The 23,045-nt window shown below is 39.6% G+C and overlaps 1 protein-coding gene across 1 annotated transcript; it reads left to right on the forward strand.

Moving 5' to 3' along the window:
* The first annotated feature begins 9 nt into the window (after positions 1-9).
* On the forward strand, positions 10-13,450 carry LOC126194857 (transmembrane protein 199). The gene is made up of 2 exons (XM_049933205.1): positions 10-421; positions 13,185-13,450. Exons 1-2 carry the CDS (start codon positions 10-12, stop codon positions 13,430-13,432), a joined length of 660 nt encoding a protein of 219 aa, XP_049789162.1. The 3' UTR covers positions 13,433-13,450.
* Positions 13,451-23,045: the final 9,595 nt, after the last annotated feature.

Raw genomic sequence — 23,045 nt, forward strand, 5'->3', positions numbered from 1 at the left:
ATTGTCAAAATGGGATCCATAAATGATCCTACAATAAAAATAAAACCTTCGAAGAAGCTTGAGAATTTCATCGTAGAGTGCTTAGGAGAGTGCAGTGATGTTTCAGAAGGAATTAAACAGATTCAGCTGGGTGAATATTCAGATAGTGAAGTTTTACTAAGTATTTCGGACATAAAATGGTTATACCAATATCTACAGCATGGAAGTGTACGGAAGGATGGAACAGTAGTTTATATCCATGAGCTCCTGGAAGGTAGTGAAATTAAATTACCGGAACTGGAAGTCATTCCTCGAAATCCAGAGCTAGAAGCAAGAATCCAAAAACTCAAGGTTGAGCAAGCGGAACGTGAATATAAGGCCATGACAAAAGCTGTTGATGGAGTCAGAGTGAGGCTACCGGAAGATTCCATTGGCTATCAGTGTAAGTCAAATTCTGCTCTTGCGTAGATTTTGCTTGCATTTTGGAAGTTTAGGGTTTGTGAAGAGAGCATAATACGTGGACCACACTCAACATGTCAAATATTATGTTCAGTCTTGGATTTTTCATACAAACTTAATTCTTTATTGTAACAGATCTTTTAAACTCAATGTCTTAATACCACCTTTAAACCACCTGAAAAAAATCAAGCCACTCTACTTATCAGCATTTCTTGGTCACTTGTAGTTTCCATCCTATGAAGGTATAAAATAGGCTGCATCATATAAAGAAAACGGTCATCAAACATACGAAAGTTGATTGTGTTGTTTACAAAAATGTTAATTTGAGAAAGTGAACTTCCTTGGTTTTGACCTGGGTAACATACTCATTTGATTAGTATTTTATTATGTTAAGAAATAACTGGATAATCACTATTTAAAATTGCTGTTAAGAGTCTGGTGTGCACTTATGAATGAATGTTTCACGATCTCTTAGTAATATAGACATATTACCAACTGAATACTTTTGTGTTGAGGACATTATTTTAAGAAAGGTACATATCTTTGTGACACTGTTCTATATAAAGTTCCTGTGTTTTACATTGGTGTGTAATCTTTCTGCCATTTTGTTTTGAAAATATGCTTTCATTTCTGCTTTATGCTTAACTATTAGTCACAAATGTAGTTTTAATTTCAATAATTTTAATAAGAACGAAGTCCTCCATCTTCCCTAAATGTTCATATGTATTCATAGGTAAAGACTGCTAATGGAAAGTCCTCGAGTGTAAATGTCAATTAACGTTTCCTTTATATATTCACCTTCTTACATCATCAGACAAAAATCCCAATTTCTATTTCGGATCAAATTTTTCATTTATGAAATATTCAGTCAGACTTAGAGGTGTGTAAACATTTTGAAAACTGAAACATACAGTATTAATGTTCCAAAATAATAATTTATTTTGTTGTGAACCAGCTTTCAACTTCCTAGCCATCAGAGACAATATGAGTGTGGCTTCTGTTGCCAGAGACTGCAGTCGTGTGTGTGTGTGTGTGTGTGTGTGTGTGTGTGTGTGTGTGTGTGTGTGTGTGTGAGAGAGAGAGAGATCTATTTTTTGACTAAGGCCTTGCTAGCCGAAAGCTTATTTGTGACAGCCTTTTTGTTGTGCTCATCTGCGACTCAGCACCTCTGCTATATGGTGAGTAGTAACTTCCCTTCTCAAAATATTGTTATCAGACAGTGTAAGACAGATCAGACAGTTCACACAACATTGAGGGCTTCTGACTGTACAAAGATTATTTCCAAAGATGTGTGAAATTGTAAGATTATGCATCTATACGAGAAACACAAAATTGTGGCGTTTAAATTTTAAATGGGCACAAAACAAGAAATAGTACACCATGTGATCAAAAGTATCCAGACACCTGGCTGAAAATGACTTAAAAGTTCATGGCGCCTTCCATCGGTAATGCTGGAATTCAGTATGGTGTTGGCCCACTCTTAACCTTGATGAGAGCTTCCACTCTCACAGGCATACGTTCAGTTGGGTGCAGGAAGGTTTGTTGGGGAATGACAGTCCATTCTCTGTGCTGCACTGAAGAGGGGTATTTATGTCAGTCAGTGAGGCCTGGCATGAAGTCGTCATTCCAAAACATCCCAAAGGTGCTCCATAGGATTCAGGTCAGGACTCTGTGCAGGCCAGTCCATTACAGGGATGTTATTGTCTTGTAACCATTCCTCCACAGGCCGTGCATTATGAACAGGTGCTCGATCGTGTTGTAAGATGCAATCACCATCTCAGAATTGCTCTTCAACAGTGGGAAGCAAGAAGGTGCTTAAAATGTCAATGTTGGCCTATGCTGTGATAGTGCCACGCAAAACAACAAGGGGTGCAAGGCCCCTCCGTGAAAAACGCCACCACGCCATAACACCACTGTCGCTGAATTTTACTGTTGGCACTAAACATGCTGGCAGATTTTTGCCTCACATTTGCTATACCCACACCCTGCCGTCAGATCACCACATTGTGTACTGTGATTCGTCACTCCACACAACAGTTTTTTCACTGTTCAGTTGTCCAATGTTTACACTCCTTACACCAAGCAAGGCATCGTTTAGCATTTACCAGCGTGATGTGTGGCTTATGAGCAGGCGCTCGACCATGAATTCAGTTTTTTCACCTGCTGTCTAACTGTCATAGTACTTGCAGTGGATCCTGATGCAGTTTGGAATTCCTGTGTGATGGTCTGGGTAGACGTCTGCCTATTACACATTACGACCCTCTTAAACTGACTGTGGTCTGTCAGTCAACAGGCGAGGTTAGCCTGCATGCTATTGTGCTGTACATGCTCCTCAAAGTTCCCACTTTGCTATCACATCAGAAACAGTGGACCTACGGATGTTTAGGAGCGTGGAAAACTTGCATACAGACATAAGTGAGACCCAGTCAACTGACCACGTTCGAAGTCAAGGAGTTCCGCGGAGCGCCCCAGTGTGCTATCTCACGATGTTTAATGACTACTGAGGTCGCTGATACGGTGTAACTGGCAGTAGGTAACAGCACAATGCATCTAATATGAAAAACGATATTATGAGAAGAAAAGTTGCTGCTCACCATATAGCGGGGATGCTGAGTCGCATATAGACACAGCCAAAAAGATTTTTACACTTAAAGCTTTCGACCAATGGCCTTTGTCAACAATACATACACACACACACACACACACACACACACACACACACACACACACACACACACGACGCGCGCGCGACTGCAGTCTCGGACAGCTGAAACCGCATGTATGTTTTTAGAGGTGTCCGGATACTTTTGCTCACATAGTGTATGTAATGATGTACTGAATGTTTTATATTCTACAGATATCAGTGTAAGTCCCCAATCCTACTGTTTGATTGACCTGAAAATATTGTGCTACACAAGTTATACAGATATTAAAATCTCTGTACTATACACAAACTGTCTTTAGAATATTGAAATAGATACAAAGAAGATATGTATCAATAAACCTTATATTACATTGTATCAAAGATTAAAAGTATATAAATGGTGAAACAGTATGCTAGTTGAGTAATGGCACAGGCTACCATTGTATAGGGACAAAAATACAAAGGTTGGTGAATGTGATGAAATGGACAAGGGGAGGGTTGGGTTGTCAAGTTTCTGTAAGTGGTGTGTACTGACAGCCAGAATTTGCTATAATATTAGTTGTTACTAAAAGATTTAGACTGTTGCACTGTTCCAGACTTCATTCATCTAACCCAAAGCCCATCTGTTTAATATGGATATTACCAAAGCTTGCCATTCAGCAGAAATGTTTGTGCCTCATGAACTGTTGTTAAACACATTTTGGAGCAGATGAGACATTCTCCCAGTGTTAGATTTCTCTGCTGTTCATATTCTCTGAGTGCCCTTTACTCTATCCAGCGTTTGTACCCAGCAGATACAGTAACCCAGACTATTCAGGACACCCTTGTCCAACTACAGCAACTGGGGAAGGTGTCTTTCTACTGGGTACCAGGGCATGTGCGAATTCAGAGGAATGAAAGGGTGGATCGAGCAGCCAAAGAGGCATGTCGTGACCGTCAGGTCTTTTGGTGTGCTATCCCCCTGCATTCTCTCACCTCACTGTTGACGTACAAAGTCCTGTGTCGATGGGAAGACGAGTGGCTAGAAGTGACCGACAACAAGCTCTGTATCGTCAAGCCCACAACTCGGTTGTGGCGTACTTCCTCCCAGCCACGTTGACGGAACGAGGTCCTCCTTACTCGTCATCTCATTGTCCACAGCCCTATGATGCCTCGATTTTTACTCTGGCAAGAGGACCCTCCAATGTGTAGTGCTTGTGGCGTGCAGATCACGGTGTGCCACATTTTATTGGACTGCATTTTATTTGCTGACCAGCAGATTTGCCGGCGGATCTTCAGTCTATTTTATGTAATGAGCAAACTTATGTGGTTTGTGTTTTAAAGTTCTGTGAATTGTCCCACATTTTTAACATGATTGTGGGGCGATGTTTTTAATGTGTCAACAGGGTGGTTGGCTCACCCAAGTTTTTTGTAAGTGGTTAGTCAGTCACATTTCCCTGTGTTGTTCTTTTAGCTCTTGTGTGTGTTGTTTTCCATCTGTTTTACTTTCTTGATTAGCTATCTTCCCTCCTCGTTGGTTTTAGTGCATGTGAGAGTGCCTGTGCAATAGGGAGATTGTGTGCTCATTTAGAGTGAATGCGTGTATGACAATTTTAGTTTTTGTCCATATTCGTTTATTTCAGTAAATGTCAGGGCGCTGATAACCTCGCTGTTGGATGCCCATTAGATCCAAAAACACACACACACACACACACACACACACACACACACACACACACACACACACACTTGATGCCCTACTAATCAGTGACTATCTCAACATCTTCGGGTGATGTTCATTAAATGATTATCCTGACATTTAGCCAACCACTCGAGCTGGCGAAACCGCAGGAAGACTGTAAAACATCTGCACTGAATGTGATCTGCTATTGATTACAAAACATTCAGTTGATCAGGAGTTCCAACTTTCTCTAACTAGCGCTAATGAGACACTCACTTATTATAAAAAAAATTGAGGCTTTCATGGCACTTGTTGACGTCTTGCCTGTTGGATTCTGTCTCAGTATCTTGACCGGCGTTTTGTAATTTTTCTGAGGTTTAAAAAGCGTGAGTGGTTGGTGAAATGTCATGAAAATCATTAAATGAACATCAATCAAAGATGTCGAGAAAGAAGTAAATATCGATACGACTGCATCTTGCATCAAATGTTCTAACCTTGAATCTCTTCTTACCATTTTGATTGGATTTTATATTGCACTCTTCCCCAATGTCCTAGTAGTATAAACAAATTAAATAAAATTTGGTTCAATGCAGGCAGTCAATGTACAATTCATTATTTGTATTGTACAAAATTTCATATGAGATGGGTGTCAGTCATGTCATTACTTTGCTGATCCCATTGTAACTTCAGTCAGTCCTGAAAAGGGAATTAGTCACAAAATGTGTTGGTGCTGGGCTTAGAAAGGAAAAAAAGAGAATTAGTAGCTGAAAACATTATTGATGTATTTTCAACCGAAATTCATTTCATTTATATGTGCAACTAATTGCTAGATGTTATATGAGACACAGGTTCAGAATACTTTTTGTTGGCTTTCCTAAGTAATTAGTATCAGAAAATAATTTCCAGAATCGGTACTGATACAGTACCTGCAGTTTTGCATATCTTTAAACAGAAAATTGTTGATAAACTCAGCCAAATTTTCCACCAGTACTTGGCTTAAATTGTCCTACATATTCAGTTCAGGACCAAGTAGAAATTACTCTTGCTTCTATAGGCTCAGTCCTGAGTAATCAGTTGTCTACGAAATGGCTTGGCTGTAACATGGATCATTATTAGTTGATTGTTATAGAGACTGCCTGTTAAAAAAAGTGAAGTACCCAGATGGGGAGGAGGAAATGAAATGAAATGAAACTTCACAGGTTGAGAGGGTATGTGACCTTATTTCAGCAGTTAAAATATGATGTCAGATTAACAGAGAACTTGTTAGTAGGAGCCAAATTATTGCACACTGCTACCCACTGCCTCCGCCAGCTTGGATGTGTGCATCAATTTCATTCAGAAGGGTGTCATAAAGCCCTGGTATCCTCTCCTGAGGCAAGCAGGCTCACAGCTGTAATAACTGATTGTTGATATGCCTAATACTGGGATGGAGTTGACGTGCAAGTTGGTCCCACAAGTGTCGGGGGTAGATCTGGGGCTCTTGCTGGCCATGGCAGTACCTCAAACGATGGTAACAGTTCATAAACTCACGGGCTGTGTGTGGGCGAGCAGTGTCCTGTTGAAAAATGGCATTGTGATACAGTCGCATGAAAGGTAATATTTGAGTCTGTGAGATGTCTGTGATGTGTGTTGTGCTGTCAAAGTTCCCTTAATCACTACCCACCATTACCTCATTTCATACCCAATGGCTCCTGAAACCATGGCACCTGTCGTAACACTGCTGTGGCACTTCAAAACATTGGAAGAATTGAACCTGTCCTCAGGTTGTTGCCATATCTGCCACTGATAGTCATCCATGATAGTGCAGAACCGTGATCTGTTGCGGAATTCAGTGGGATGCCATTTATTAGCAGTCTGTGCTTTTCAGTCATGGTGCCTCTTCAAATAAAGCTGTTTGTGTTGGGGTGTTAACGACAGTTTACACATGGGATGGTAATTCCAATGTCCAGATACTTCTAGTGTCTGACCAATCCTGCAGGATTACACAGATTGCTGCAAAGTGTCCATTGCTTGTTTTCAGATGACAGGTGCAGAATTGAAGCAGTTAAAATGTGCTTGGTGTACAATACAGTGATTCTTCCATGTGGTGGTGAGACATGGTCAGCAGGAACCTTGATGACTAATATGCCTTCCCTCATCTCCTGTCACATCCTCATGCCCACAAATCTGGATAGAGCGCAATTTGACCAACTGACCAAATGGATACCCATCATGAGACCTCTTTCAAATTCTTTCATGTGCTGCAACACACTCTGCAAAAAGTACGTGGCATCTCTGTGTCTGTGACATTGATCATTCAACATCTGATGCTGTCCACACCTGTTACATAGCCTACTTGGTATGGTAAAATCACTAAACATGAACACTAACACACACTGGTGGCTGTTCTGTCACAGATAATTGCAACCATACATGAAGTGTACAATTACATGGCGTGTACATGAAAGAAATTAAGATTCTCATCCAATTATGTCTTCAGGGTGCTTCACTTTTTTTGTCAGGCAGTGTACATACACAGGCAATCAGAATTATGTGACCTTCATACTAATTTATAGCATCTGGATGTACCAACAGGCAGCCTGTGAGGACATACCGTAGTTAAAACAGTCATTGCAAACTAAATTATAATCACTACATTTTTAATAGTGTGACCATTTGTTTTGATAAAAATTGAGGTGGTTTTATGGGGGAAATGCTAAAATTGTAAAATAAAAAGGGGGTTGCAAGGGAACAGTGTTAAATTTCATATCGAAATATTGTTAAATATAAGGAGTAATCCACTCATTTGGACACCTGAATATGATCAAGAGGGATGATAAAACAATAATAGACCTTGGACAGTGTCAAATAAAAATTCATTTTTTATGGAGGCATTGGCCATCTTGTCTCACAGTTAGGGCAAGTACTTTTAAAATAATAAACAGTTTATGTGCTTATTTACTTCTTTTTTGGGGTTCTGTACCTCAGTTTGTATGAATGAAACCCTAAGATGATATGAATGAAACCCTAAGAGGATCACTTTGTCCATCCTATCCATCACAATCTCTCTCTCTCTCTCTCTCTCTCTCTCTCTCTCTCTCTCCCTCCCCCCTCCCCTCCCCAAAATATCTTAGATTAACAAGTTGAAATTTGTCACACACTAAGGGCTCTGGTTCCTTGGCATACTGAAACTTTTAATTTTAAGTCACTGTTATCAAAAAATACAGCCATATGTCACTTGTGGCAAACTCCCACATAAAAATCTTTGGGATACTTTCTGTTGACCTGTTGTTGTTGTTGTTGTTGTTGTTGTGGTCTTCAGTCCTGAGACTGGTTTGATGCAGCTCTCCATGCTACTCTATCCTGTGCAAGCTTCATCATCTCCTGTCTTCTGGTCAAGTTGTGCCACAAACTTCTTCTCCCCAATCCTATTCAGTACTTCCTCATTAGTTATGTGATCTACCCATCTAATCTTCAGCATTCTTCTGTAGCACCACATTTCGAAAGCTTCTATTCTCTTCTTGTCCAAACTATTTATCGTCCATGTTTCACTTCCATACATGGCTACACTCCATACAAATACTTTCAGAAATGACTTCCTGACACTTAAATCTATACTCAATGTTAACAAATTTCTCTTCTTCAGAAATGCTTTCCTTGCCATTGCCAGTCTACATTTTATATCCTCTCTACTTCGACCATCATCAGTTATTTTGCTCCCAAAACAGCAAAACTCCTTTACTATCAGTGTCTCATTTCCTAATCTAATTCCCTCAGCATCACCTGACTTAATTCGACTACATTCCATTATCCTCGTTTTGCTTTTGTTGATGTTCATCTTATATCCTCCTTTCAAGACACTGTCCATTCCATTCAACTGCTCTTCCAAGTCCTTTGCTGTCTCTGACAGAATTACAATGTCATCGGCGAACCTCAAAGTTTTTACTTCTTCTCCATGGATTTTAATACCTACTCCGAATGTTTCTTTTGTTTCCTTTACTGCTTGCTCAATGTACAGATTGAATAACATCTGTTGACCTAGTAGCATGAAATTAGACAGTAAGCAAGTTCTCACATTAAAACTAAAGGAAAAATCCTAGAATTGAAATTACATCATTCAAAAAAATTCTTTTGTCATTTGTTATCCAACTTCATGCTTAAAATTAAAACATTCTCAAAAGTCTTGGAGTTCCCTGGACCAGTACCTTGCCAGTATTATTGTCAGTAAAAGGCAAAAATCGTCAAGATTATTGATTCCTGGGATGGATGAAATGTCTGTATACATAATTTTGTACAGAACCCTCAGAGTGTAAGCCCTACTCGCAAATGGCCAATGTGTTTCCAGTTGTCTCATTTTCATTTTACTGCCCCTTATACATGTACATTCTAACCCACTTCAAAGAATTTTTCTTGCTTCTGCACTGGATGTATTCTTTTTCTACTTTAGACAGTAGATCAGTAGCTTTTGTAATTATGACATCCAGAGATGATCTGGGATGCAGTCAACTTCTTTTCAGCTGTGTGTGTGTGTGTGTGTGTGTGTGTGTGTGTGTGTGTGTGAAAATGTCTATTGTGATACACTGCCACCACGAATATTTGTTAGTGACTTTTTTTGTATGGTGTGTATTTGACTACTGGATTGTGATTAGCACTGCTGAATGTTTTTAACTGTTTTCTTTGTGGTTCTCTCTGGAGCCAAATATTTAAGATTGCTTCAGTGATGGCCAGGTTTCTAGACAGGAAATTTAATACATATTCACTTGTACCAATTCATTCAGCAAGGTACATGTATGGTACTTTTTTTGCTAACAGAAAATTTCTCTACTAAGGTAACAACAAATTAGAATTCATTTAATTGCTCTTTAGATGTACTAGAATTGAAAGAAAGCATCAGTGAGTAACATATGGAATCAAGCAAAAAAAGTGTGTGTAGTAAACATCATGTGCCAATACAATATATAAAATACATGATGGGTAATGTTAAACATTTGAAGCCATTAGTTCCTCTGGTAGCCCTTGGTGGTGGTGGTGGTGGTGGTGGTGGTGGTGGTGGTGGTGGTAATGGTAATAGTAGTAGTAGTAGTAGTAGTAGTAGTAGTATGGAAAGGAAGTAGCTGTACCAGGAGAGAAGGTAAGTCATTCCCAACTCTGTACTGAAGGAAACATAAGACAAATCAGAAGCAGAAATGCACTTCAGCAGCTGAGTTTCTAGTTTTAAACTAGACTGTTTGGTCAGTTTATTTCTTTACCAACTCTTTATAAGTTGGAGTTCAGACTAGTTTGAATGTACCACTTCTTCATGTGCTAAGTGTTTGTCTTTCCCTGTGTATCCTTGGTTTCCTTTCTCTTTTTCTCCTTTCTTTTTTTGAGTGACCTGTGGGTATAAAGTCAGGATTCATTGTTGTGCGGAACATAGAAGCATGTTACACTCTCCTTTGGTTTTCTCCCCTTCAAATCCTTTAACCCATGAGAATGAGGAAGATGGTGAATCACCAGTTGTGCATCAGCAGGTAACACATACACAAAATAGCTCAGAAAATTGTACCAGATTTTGAGCAAGCTATTGATCTTTTTTGGCATAACTGTGGGGGGAGGGAGAGAGACAATGGTTCACAGTGAAAGTAGAGAAATGTAGATTAATTATGTTAAAATTGAGACAGAATTGCTGGCCAATGCTTATATTCACAATGAGTGCTGCCTATAGACACACAAAAATGATATATCCTAGCATTTAGAACTATTAGTCTTCCTTTGGGAGGAGAGAGGGACAGGTTGGGTTGGAAATGATTATAAAAGGGCAGGTCACTTGGACACTAGACTGAAAGGGGCCCACATGTTGTGAGAAGAGGAGACAAAGATAAAACACCACTCAATGATAGTAGCACAGGTGATTTTACAAGTGACAGTCTTTAACAGGATAGGTAATATTAGTGGCTGGACTGCAGCAGGGGCTGTGGGTTTATGAGACAGGTCTTGTGCCCGGATCGTCTACTGTAGTATGAGTTGCAGGTGCAGGACTGGAAGTTGGGCTGGTACAGGGATGTTATGTAGGTATGTATGGTGGGTGACAAGAAATTGGATGGGCAGTGTAGGTAAAATTTTGGGTATGATGCCTCTCATTTCAGTATACAATGAAAAGACTGAGAAGACTTGCAAATAACAGTGTGAGGTTTTTCAAGTTCTGTGTGATGTTGCATGTCGGTGGTTGGTTCACATAGTGGTGACAGGGGCAGTGTTGCTTGTGTCCATGGTATTTCTGATAAAGCCCCCCCCCCCCCTCCTCCGGTTGTTCTAAATGGTGAACACCTTGGGGAGCTCAGCCTACATTTGCTGGCTACAGACTTGATACACCAATTTCCAGAGCTGAGGACTAGTAAGTGCTGCCAGTCCTCTGTAACTGTAAACTCTGGACATGCTGCAGTGACCATTTTGCCACAGGGCAGTAGAACATTGTATGTCACAGGGAAAGGGGATCATGGATTAACTGCTTGGATCATGATGTGGCGTAAAACTTTATTTATCCTTATAAAAACGAAAAAAAACACCTTCAATCTCAAGGTGTGCCGTGTATGAGGCTTACCTAGACAAATGGGGTTCTGTCTGGGTGGACACTTTTCCCCTCACTGCTCTTGGTATCGAGATGGAACCATTGAACTTTTCAGTCACCTCCCAGTGCAATGGGAGTACTGCTGAGGGCTTTCTCAACATCCAACACAGCAACAAGACTCCTGTAACCAATCCTCCTGGAACAGGAATTAATCCAAATACTTCAGTAGCAGAACACATGCTGCCAGGCAGAAAAAAAAAAAAAACCTGGGCAGCTTTGAAAATTTCACCTTTCTAACATTTGAAAGGATTTATAGGGCTTTGCCATGCACCTTAAAACATATAAAATGATTGAGAAATGGGACTCTGTTAGTTGAAACATTTAGTTCCCTCGAGCACCGAACCTCCGGGCAGTAGAACATTAACGGGTTCAGGACAAGTGATCCTGTAAGAGGATCCTCCAGTGTGGGGTACTTGTGGTGTGCGCATCACAGTGCAGAATATTTTAGCAGACTGTTTTATATTCACATAAGAGGGCAGCAGTTAATTTACTAATAGATTTGTCATTATGTTTTAGCTGAATGGGATGAATGTAGTGCAACTTTTAAGGTTACTTTCAATGTCTGATTTGATCCTTAAAATTTTAGGGAGAAATTTTTAATGGTGCCATGTTTGTTGTTGGTGTCATGGGGGGAAAATAGAGCAAAGCATTTGTTTCTAGATTAGCTCTACAGATAATATCTGCCTGTGGTGGAGGCTATAGCATGGTCATCAGGATATTCAGAAAACATTCATTTCCCGCTGTAGATGCTATGTTCGGAGTGGCTTGGTGGAATTTATGGAGGAGCATGGGTGGAGAGAGGTTGGAACTTTTTAAGACAAGGTTCATTGTGTGGTTTTGGCTTACTGTGGTCCTTACGGAGAATGGTGAAAAAACACTTTCACTGAAGAAATGCAGCTCATTGAATGTCCAGCATGGTTAAATCTTGGTTTAGGGCTGAAGGAGAGTACGGACTTCTGCAGGGATCAGGTTTCTGGTAGATAGTTCGATAACTGTTGGGAGGTGGGATGTGCATTTAGAGTAATGTGTTTAATGCTGGTGGAGGAAGTTTGTGGATGTGTGAAAGGTGGAGTTGGTTAAAAATGCAGGGTCGGAAACCTATGATGTTGGATGTGACTGTTGGGTCCTTTGATGGCTGTTAAACAGGTGAGAGTAGGGCATAACTACCTTCTATACCCCAATAAGATATTTTGAGAGTGCAGTTCCAGCTGTTCAAGGGCAACAGCCCAATCTCAGATATAGGATGCAGGAAACTTCTCACAAAGTAAAATGATTTTGTAATAAAAGCAGAGGCTGTTAGGTAAGGTTTGTGGTTGGTGGTGAGATGGCATAGTACGATGTCTTTAAGGAATAGGGAATGACAGAATTGGAAGGGTGAAAGTATTTGTAAAAGTGCTGATGGCAGAAGAGTACATGCAAGAGGATTTTTGTTTTGGAGATTTTACATTTCCAAATGTTGGTTAAATGTCCATGGTTATTGGGTGGTGCTGGTTGGAGCCCAAGTATGTTAGAAATGCAATTGAAAATGCAAAAAACTAAAAAGGTAAATAATTGTGAAAGAAGTTATTGTTGTGATAATAGAAAAGGGACTGAAATTGCTTAAAGAGGGAAGAGGGCAGTATAAAATCTTCACAGCTTAAAAAGATTGTGAATGTGCTTAAAGATATGTGAGAGACTGTACACAGCCAGAATCCTTTCTTCTCCTCACCCGACCCCACCCCACATACAGTAGCTGAGCAGGTGGCCTGGAAAAAAGTGATAGCTTGTTCTAAACTTAATATTACAAGTTGTTTTGTAAATCATATTTTGTATAAAGGTATATAGGATTAATTAATTAATTTTTGTTGTTGTTGCAGTGAAGCAGATAAACAGACAGCTAATAGCTGTTCTCCAGTTTGTATTTTCTGTGATTGCTGCCTTTGTTTTTGGATTTTTGGGAATCCAGCTGATTGTGGGAGAACTGGATTTTGGTTTTCGCCTTCTATTAGGTGTAATTTGTGGACTTATTGTTGCTCTTGCTGAGATATATTTCCTTGCTAAAAAGCTCAGTGAAGAAGATATTTGTGAACCTGATCTTACATATGGTAAATTGCACCAGGAATAAAAACTGATGTTTGTTAATCATATTGTCATTGTAGTGTTCATATTTATAAACAAATAATAATTTATATTGTGTGATATGCAACTAATAGTATTGTACAGAATAAAAAAAAAGTAATTTAAAATTAACATTCCCTTCTTCCCTTTACTTGCTAACTTATGTATAAATTCATTGCATCTGTTCACAGAGATATAATAGGAACACTATGACTTTTTTGTTATTGATCTTAAATGTTGTTATAAATTGCCTTGATTATGGCATAATGAAGGTTATAACAAATATTACGATGTCACAAAAAATCCACTAACATAAGTGCAGTGTTGTTCAACAAATATGAGTATTTAAAGTAAGGCTTTCATCTGAAGAAAAAAAATCATGGCTAAATAAATAAAAACTTGAGTGTAGGCATTTAAGATTTATTTTCTAAAATATTATCTGCTATGGGATCACAACAATTTTCTCTCTTAAAAATGGAGATAATCATGAGTGGATTCGAGTGGCTTGCATCTTATTAACAACAGAAACTGAAATCAAAGTGCAAAAATAATGCTATATAGCTTAACAAATGAAATAAATCAGTGAGGGCATGTCCTATGTCATTTTGTTATAGACCTGAACTATATAAGAAAGTAATGGTTGCTTTGCAATGCCATGAGAATTAAGTCATATGGTATGAGGCATAAGATATGCTTCTGCAGTTTCATAACATTAAGCAATAACTGTTAAAAGATGTTTAGAAAAGGAAAATATCCTATTATGGCAAAGATTTTACACAAAATTGCAAAATTTATACAGTAATTTAAAAAGACAATAGGCTGTCATAACACCATGGCATTGGGTGTTACTAACTAAAGATGTAGTGTCATTTGCCTAACAGAAGTTGGATTCCTGCAATAAATTGAATACATACTGGTGAACCATGGATTTTGATGGGGTGGGGCAGCTTGTGTGCCTCACTGATACATATAGTTGTACTGTAGGTAAAACCGCATGGTATGGTATCTGTGGAGAGGCTAAGGTAACACAGTTTCTCAAGAGTGACAGCAATCTTTTCAGTAGTTGCAGAGGCAACAGTGTGATATAACAACAAAAGTAATAATTTTTTCAAAATATTATGTAATTGGATCGATAACAAATTTACTCAACATGTAGTGGCAGGGGCATGAGGTATTAAAATTTACGAGCTTTCGGAGCCAGTGACTCCTCCTTCTGGTAGAGGGCTGAAGGAGAAAGAAGGTGGTGAAGCAAAAGGACTTGAGGTTTAGGAAAAGCGGTAAAAGTTTGGAAAAGTCACCCAGAACTGTGGGTCAGGAGACACTTGTTGCATGGGACAAGAAGGAAAGATTAATTATTGGGACTGCACCAGATGAGACTTGAAAACCCTAGATCTTAAAGGTGGAAGATAGGGTAACACTCAAGACAGAAATTGCTGCCAAAATATTGTGCACAATTTAATAGAAGCAGAAAGCTAAATACAGATTTCTGCTCTTAGTAACTCATGCATGATGTTTTGGCAGCAATCTGTCTTGTGTATTACCCTATCTTCCATGTTTAAGCTCTCAGGTTTACAAACCTTGTCCAGTGCAGTACCCAACAATCAGCCCTTCCTTCTCATCCAGTGTTCTAAGTCTCCTTTGACCCGGAGTTGTAGGTGACTTTTCCAAACTCTGCCCCTTTTCCTAAACCACACAGTCCTTTTCCTTCACTTCTTTCTTTTCCTTCATCCCTTCTACCAGGAGGAGGAGCCACTGAACTGGAAGCTTGCATACTTTAAAATATATAAAAACAAAGATGATGTGACTTACCAAATGAAAGTGCTGGCAGGTCGACAGACACACAAACAAACACAAATGTTTGTGTGTTTGTTTGTGTGTCTGTCGACCTGCCAGCACTTTCATTTGGTAAGTCACATCATCTTTGTTTTTAGATATATTTTTCCCACGTGGAAAATATATATAAAAAAACACAGATGAAGTGACTTACCGAACGAAAGTGCTGGCAGGTCGGTAGACACACAAACATACACATGAAATTCAAGCTTTCGCAACCAACGGTTGCTTCGTCAGGAAAGAGGGAAGGAGAGGGGAAGATGAAAGGATGTGGGTTTTAAGGGAGAGGGTAAGGAGTCATTCCAATCCCGGGAGTGGAAAGACTTACCTTAGGGGGAAAAAAGGACAGGTATACACTCGCTCGCTCGCTCGCGCACGCGCGCGCACACACTCACATATCCATCCGCACATACACAGACACAAGCAGACATATCTAAAGGCAAAGAGTTTGGGCAGAGATGTCAGTCGAGGCGGAAGTACAGAGGCAAAGATGTTGTTGAAAGACAGGTGAGGTATGAGCGGCGGCAAATTGAAATTAGCGGAGATTGAGGCCTGGCGGATAACGAGAAGAGAGGATATACTGAAGGGCAAGTTCCTATCTCCGGAGTTCTGACAGGTTGGTGTTAGTGGGAAGTATCCAGATAACCCGGACGGTGTAACACTGTGCCAAGATGTGCTGGCCGTGCACCAAGGCATGTTTAGCCACAGGGTGATGCTCATTACCAACAAACACTGTCTGCCTGTGTCCATTCATGCGAATGGACAGTTTGTTGCTGGTCATTCCCACATAGAAAGCTTCACAGTGTATGCAGGTCAGTTGGTAAATCACGTGGGTGCTTTCACACGTGGCTCTGCCTTTGATCGTGTACACCTTCCGGGTTACAGGACTGGAGTAGCTGGTGGTGGGAGGGTGCATGGGACAGGTTTTACACCGGGGGCGGTTACAAGGGTAGGAGCCAGAGGGTAGGGAAGGTGGTTTGGGGATTTCATAGGGATGAACTAAGAGGTTACGAAGGTTAGGTGGACGGCGGAAAGACACTCTTGGTGGAGTGAGGAGGATTTCATGAGGGATGGATCTCATTTCAGGGCAGGATTTGAGGAAGTCGTATCCCTGCTGGAGAGCCACATTCAGAGTCTGATCCAGTCCCGGAAAGTATCCTGTCACAAGTGGGGGCACTTTTGGGGTTCTTCTGTGGGAGGTTCTGGGTTTGAGGAGATAAGGAAGTGGCTCTGGTTATTTGCTTCTGTACCAGGTCGGGAGGGTAGTATATAATAGAGGGAAACATTCCATGCGGGAAAAATATATATAAAAACAAAGATGGTAAGTCACATATATTTTTTCCACGTGGAATGTTTCCCTCTGTTATATATATATATATATAATTTTGTGTGTGTGTGTGTGTGTGTTCTGTCACCATTTACTAAGTAGATTCTTTATATACCCAATTACATTATAAAGGCAACAGTCTGCATGATTGACTAACTTGCATTGTAACATAAGCCAGCTTGGCCTAACTGTATTGGTACTGCAGCCTGGTTGAAAATAGCCATTATTTCCCAAAGATATCCAGGTAATGACGACGGAAGCCATTTGGGAAAAAGATTGCAGTGATGAAATAGTCCCCCGTTAAGTGTACCTTTTGGGGACTGCTGAGAAGAATACTGTAATCAGACAAAATAAATCTGGCATTCCAGGGGTCAGTGCATTGAATGTCACATCCTTTAATGTTATAATCAGGTTAGAGAACAAAATTATGAAAATAGAAGTCTCTGAACTGAAGTTAGATATAGTGAGAATTATTTACTTATAATGGTGGGAAGAGCCGGGCATATGGCCAGGTCAGTGCAAGGTTATCAATACAAAATCAAATTGGGTAACACAAGAAAGAGTAGGTCTGGTTAGGAAGATGATCAAGGAAATGTGAGAAAACTGCTATGAACAACATTGTGAACAGATGATCATAGCCAACCTAGACAAGAGGCCATGACCAATCTGTAAGGTACCATCATACACGTCTACTAGCTCTGAAGGCAGGGATCAGATGAAAATGTATTAAGAGAGAAAAAAAATCAGTATGTTAAAAAAGAGGCACAAATTTGTGCTAGGGAGTGGAGGTGACCTCTAATTTGATGTCGGTAAAAAGAAAAGAGGGTAAGTAGTAGGTGAACGTGGACTGGGAGGAAAAAACCAAAGGGGAAGCTGCCTGGTAGACTTGAGTAAAGCACAATTGAACACTCGTAGTTTAAGGATCGTGAGAAAAGGTTGTATAATATGGAAGAGACAGGAAAACTGGAGGGTTTCAGATTTATTATATGAGACAGAGATTTAGAAACCTGTTCTTAAACTGACCATGATCATTTATTATGAAATGCAGATTAATAAAACTGAACAAATTGCAGAAAGATAGAAAATTAAGCAAATGGGACCTGGATAATTTGAAACTTCTATAAATTATGGAGAGTTTCAAAGACAGCATAAAGCAACAATTTACTGAAACAAGGGAAAGAAATACAACAGAAGTTGAATGGGTAACGTTTAGAGAAGAAATTGTAAAGCAACAGAGGAAAATCTGGTCAAAAAAGACATAGTAGGTACCTTAAATGGTGTAAGCTATTTTAAATATGGTTATGAAGAAAACAGAAAATGAAATGGGTAAAATGAAATATTGACTACAGAAAATTACTGCAAGTTTGCAATGAAAAAATGGTTAGATGAGAAATGTAAATGTGTAGGAGGAGGCGTTATTATAGGAAAGGCATACAACACACAAATTAAAGAAATCTTATGACAATTGAGAAAGAGAAAGTAGATGAAAATAAAGTGGATGCTGTGGTACTGAGAGAAGATTTTGACATAGAATTGAAAGATCTAAGTTGAAACAAGGCACCTGAAATTGAATTTATTCAAAATTATTAGTTCCTCAGGAGAGCCAACCATCTCAGTACTGGAGTGTCCGAATGACATGAACTTATATCTCAAGAAGAATGTTACAATGTCTGTGCTAGGGAAGACTAATGATAATAATACCAAACTTTCGATTCAATAAATCCATGGTTGCAAAATACTATAAATTAGCTGCAGAAGGATATAATGACCCCTAAAAGCTGGATCTAGGGTAGATAAGCATGAGAAACTTTACAGTACTTAGTATGTTCATTTGCGTGGCGAAAGCCCCTAAGATGGCCTCTGCAGTGTAACGCGTGTTAAGTTTGGCTCGCGAAATTTAGTTGAATTCGAAGGTGCTCTCGCAGATGGTGTTGTCTAGTACCAGTGGAAATTGTGTAAACAACAGTATTCTGTGCAGTAGTGCTATTTTTTTCTATGCTCCACCAATATCTACGCTGAAGAAAATGGTAAACAGGAGAGTCAACAGCAGCGCGTCCAGCAGTGGGGAAGCAGCAGGTGCGGCGGGCCTGCTCTTGGGGGAAGGTGTGGCCGCGGCTCCCGGTATAGCAGAGCTGGTCCACTCTGAGGTAAACGCTGCGCTTCGCGATAAAGACAATCTCGATCTGATAGCAGGCTCTATATCAGATACTGTAACGGCAGCAGTATTGGCCAAAATGTGTGAAACTGTTGAGGCCAATACTGCCGAAATTACAGCATTAAAAAAGTCTGTGTCTGAATGCGAGAAAAAGGCAAGAGAGTTGGAAATAAAACTATCTGCCGCAACAGACGAGCTAGAACAGTACCAAAGGCAAAATAGTCTACGAATGTTTGGAGTAGCAGAAAATAAGGAAGAAGACACAGACAAACTGCTTATACAGGTCGCACATGAAAAATTAGGCATTGAAGGGATAAGGACGAAAACTACCAGGTGCTACCAAACCTCGTCCAATAATAGATAAATTTGTCTCATACCGAAAAAGGGCAGAGATCATTACCCAGAAGAGGAGGTTAGCAAGGACAGGGCTTACAATAAGGGAAGATCTGACACATGAACGGCTAAAGATTTTAAACAGTGCTATATCCCATTTCGGTCTTCGGAATGTGTGGACTCAGGATGGCAGAGTAATCATTAAGACAGCAGCTGGAAAAAAGACAGTCACAAACATGACAGAACTTAATAGTATTAAGTGAAGCTACTCGATCCAAAAGTGCAAACTTAACACCATTTGCAAATTGTAACATCACTATACTCAGATATACTGTCTTGTAATTGTGTTAACTTTTTAATTATCCCATATTTGTACCTTCAACTAACTGTTTTTGTAATTGTATTAACTCTGTATTATTTTTTGTACCTGTAGCTCTAACGTTTACTTACTGCTAATACTATTTTTATTTGCTCAGTTTATTCTCTTCCACTCTGTAATAGTACCTTTGCAATTATTAGTCTCTCCTTTAGTTCATTAATCACCCATCTCTTTGGTTTAAATTGTTCATAACAAAAATCACTATCAGTATCACTTTAGTAAATTTCAATCTAATTGTATCTTCCTGCAACAATCACCATTAGTATTACTTTAGTAAATTTCAATTTACTTGTAGGAACATGAAACATATTGACCTTGACGCTCTAACAGCCGATTGCTCAGAAATCTCATGGCATCAAATACTCAGAGAACCTACAATCAATGGCAAAAATAATGAACTTGGTGTTAAACTCACTGCCCTCTATGACAAACGTGCACCTGTACGCACAATCTGTGTAAGAAAACTTCCAGCCCCATGGCTGACAGCTGAATTACGTCAAATGATGAATAATAGGGATGCTGCCCACAAGCGTTTCAAGGCAGACCTGAAACCCGAGCGTTTCGAAGAATATAGAAAGCTACAGAACAGTGAAACAATGCATTCGCAATGCTAAAATCAGGCACGCTCGCTCCCTTGTATGCAGCGATCTGATGCCCACGGCTCTATGGAAGAATATCCGTAGCTTGGGGATCGGAAAGGTAAAATCGGAAACTGCTTTTCATGTCTCAGCTAATGAATTAAATGAATTCTTCTCTGCACCTCTGAATACCCACACGGCTGATAATTACCGTCCACAAGAATCCCCTAACTGGATAACTAACAACGATACCTTCCATCTAAAACACGTAACAATAAATTCGGCAAGGAAAGCCATAATGAGAATCTCTTCTGATGCGATAGGCAATGACGGTATCAGTATAACCATGATTAAGAATGTTGCTGATATCTTAATACCTGTCCTAACTGACATATTTAATTTTTCCCTCGTGAACGGAATATACCCCACTGCATGGAAAAGAAGCATAATTCGACCCATCCCTAAGATCGAAAACCTGTAACTGCCTAGTGATTACCGACCAATTAGCATACTGCCTGCTGCTTCCAAAGCACTTGAATATATTGTTCACGATCATTTCACTGAACACCTGCATGAATTCAACCTATATGACAAATTTCAATCTGGTTTCCGTAAACATCACAGCACAAACACTGCTTTAATTAAAGTAACTGATGATCTGAAATATGCCATCGACAGCAGAAAGGCAACAATATTGACGCTACTAGACTTCAGCAAAGCTTGTGACACTGTTAGCTTTGAGATATTGCTCAGAAAAATGCTGAGATGGTTTGAAAGCTACGTAAAAGACAGCAATGTGTTGTCTGCGTAAATGAAAAATCTTCCTGGACACGTCTCCTCGGGAGTGCCACAAGGATCAGTCTTAGGATATTTTGTCGGTTCTGTCCTCTTGTAAATATCATTTCTATGCCGACGACCTCCAGCTCTACTTAAGCGTCAGACCTGAAGATATAAGCACTGCAATCACTCAGATGAATAATGATCTGTCTTCAGTAGTGACATGGGCGAAAAACCTGGGGCTTAAACTAAATGCAAAAAAGACACAAGTAAAAATTAATAAGTTCAGATTTCCGTGAACGGCTGCCTCCTATTCTGCTCGACGGTATTCCAGTAGCATATCAGAAAACAGTTAAGAACCTGGGTGTAACTTTGGATGAGCATCTCAACTGGGCGGAGAATACAGTCGCAGTGTGCCGGAAGACATCCGCTTGTCTCTATGCTCTCAAAAAGTTTCGGAACGTATTTCCACAGGATTTGAAATGCCAGCTCGTGCAATCACTCATTCTACTGAACCTCCACTATTGTGATGTAATTCAACAAGGCATGAGTAGTGAAAACAAAAGACAGCTAGAACTAACCATGAATGCCTGTGTGCGTTACGCCTGCAACATTCACCGATATGATCATGTTAGTGCTTCATACTCCCAGCTAGGGTAGCTGCGGCCAGACAAATTGCGTGACTATCACACTCTATGTCTACTTCACCGACTCCTCGTCGCACAAGCACCCCAGTACCTTGCTTCAGAGATGAAACACCTTTCATGCCGTAATAATCGTAACACGTTTTCACTCTTGTTTGGTATCCTAACTGTGCCCACTCACAAAACAAAAACTTTTGCAAACTCCTTCTCAGTTGCCGCTGCCCGCCTCTGGAACAAACTGACCCTTACCTTGTGCAAAATTCAATCCTCTGCTGCTTTTAAGAAGAAGTTAAGCATTTCCTACTATCATCTTCATAATGTTTTCCACTAAATTAATGTACATGACCAATCCTCTCCTCTGTCAAATAGCAAAGCTAGTGTCTCCTATCTTGCACCTTTCTCTTCTTCCTCTTTGTCTATCTCTATTAGCCACGCAATCTTCTTTTCCTTTATATTTCCTTAATTATGTTTCGTCATGTCTCTATTCTTCTCCTCCCTTCACCATCAGTCTCCCTCCTACTCCCTGCTGCTAGCACTCCAATCCAAAATCTGTCTCTTACATAATGTCTAATTATAACAGTACATATCTACGAATATAAACTCTATATGTATGAATTTTTCCAAGTGTGCCTTTGTATTTCTCCCCCCCCCCCCCCCCCCCCCCTCACTTGTACTAGATGTAGATTAACATGCCTACTAAACCATATGAATGTAAAGTAAGTAGAATGCCTGGTTAGATGTAAAAGTGGGCCTGATGGCCCTAATCTTGCCAGGTTAAATAAATAAATAAAAATAAATAAATAAAAAATCTTCTGCAGGAGCTGTTATGACACAATTTTTGTTTTGTTTTGCTTTCTTAATATTGCAGTAAGAGTAATACAGGGAAAAATAATAACTGAAATACTCTACTTACTTATCTTAGAAAGCAGTTGAAGAAAGGCAAACCTGCATTTATAGCATTTATATACACTGAGAAGAAGCTTTTGAGTGCTGACTGGAAAACACTATTAAAATTGTGTTAATAACTTTTGAAAGCATGTTATTTGAATGAAAATAATCAGTTAATATCACAAATGCTATTTTATTTCGCTACCGGTGATCAGTTTCAGTCAAAGTAGACCAACTTCAGACCAGAGGATGACAATGAATAAAATTTCTATAAAGGAGGCCAGAAGTTACCCAAATAAAGTGGAACATCTATAATTTGGAAATCTGCCCAAACCGTACAAGTATTTCAGTCGCGATGGATTCAATACACTTTTATATGCTAATTTTTGTGTATAAAATGGAACATACCCAATATGGAAATGGAATGAAAATTTTAGGATTTAATTAATCATTGGGTAATGGGGAAAATAGTTTATACAGGACTACTGTATTACAGAATACATTAGTAATTCACAACTCTACAAGGACACTACTTTTAACTCAAAAACTGTACAGCGCTTAGAATGCTGTTAAGCTTTGAAAAATTGAGAAAAGAGGTTCAGTGCTGTGGGAGTGGATGTCAAACCATGTAGTTTTGTGCAACAACAAATGAGCTATGCACAGTGTTGTTATTACATCAAAGAAAATGACATGTTCGGGAATGCTT

Source organism: Schistocerca nitens, chromosome 1 (genome assembly GCF_023898315.1).
Source record: "Schistocerca nitens isolate TAMUIC-IGC-003100 chromosome 1, iqSchNite1.1, whole genome shotgun sequence".
Lineage (NCBI taxonomy): Eukaryota > Metazoa > Arthropoda > Insecta > Orthoptera > Acrididae > Schistocerca > Schistocerca nitens.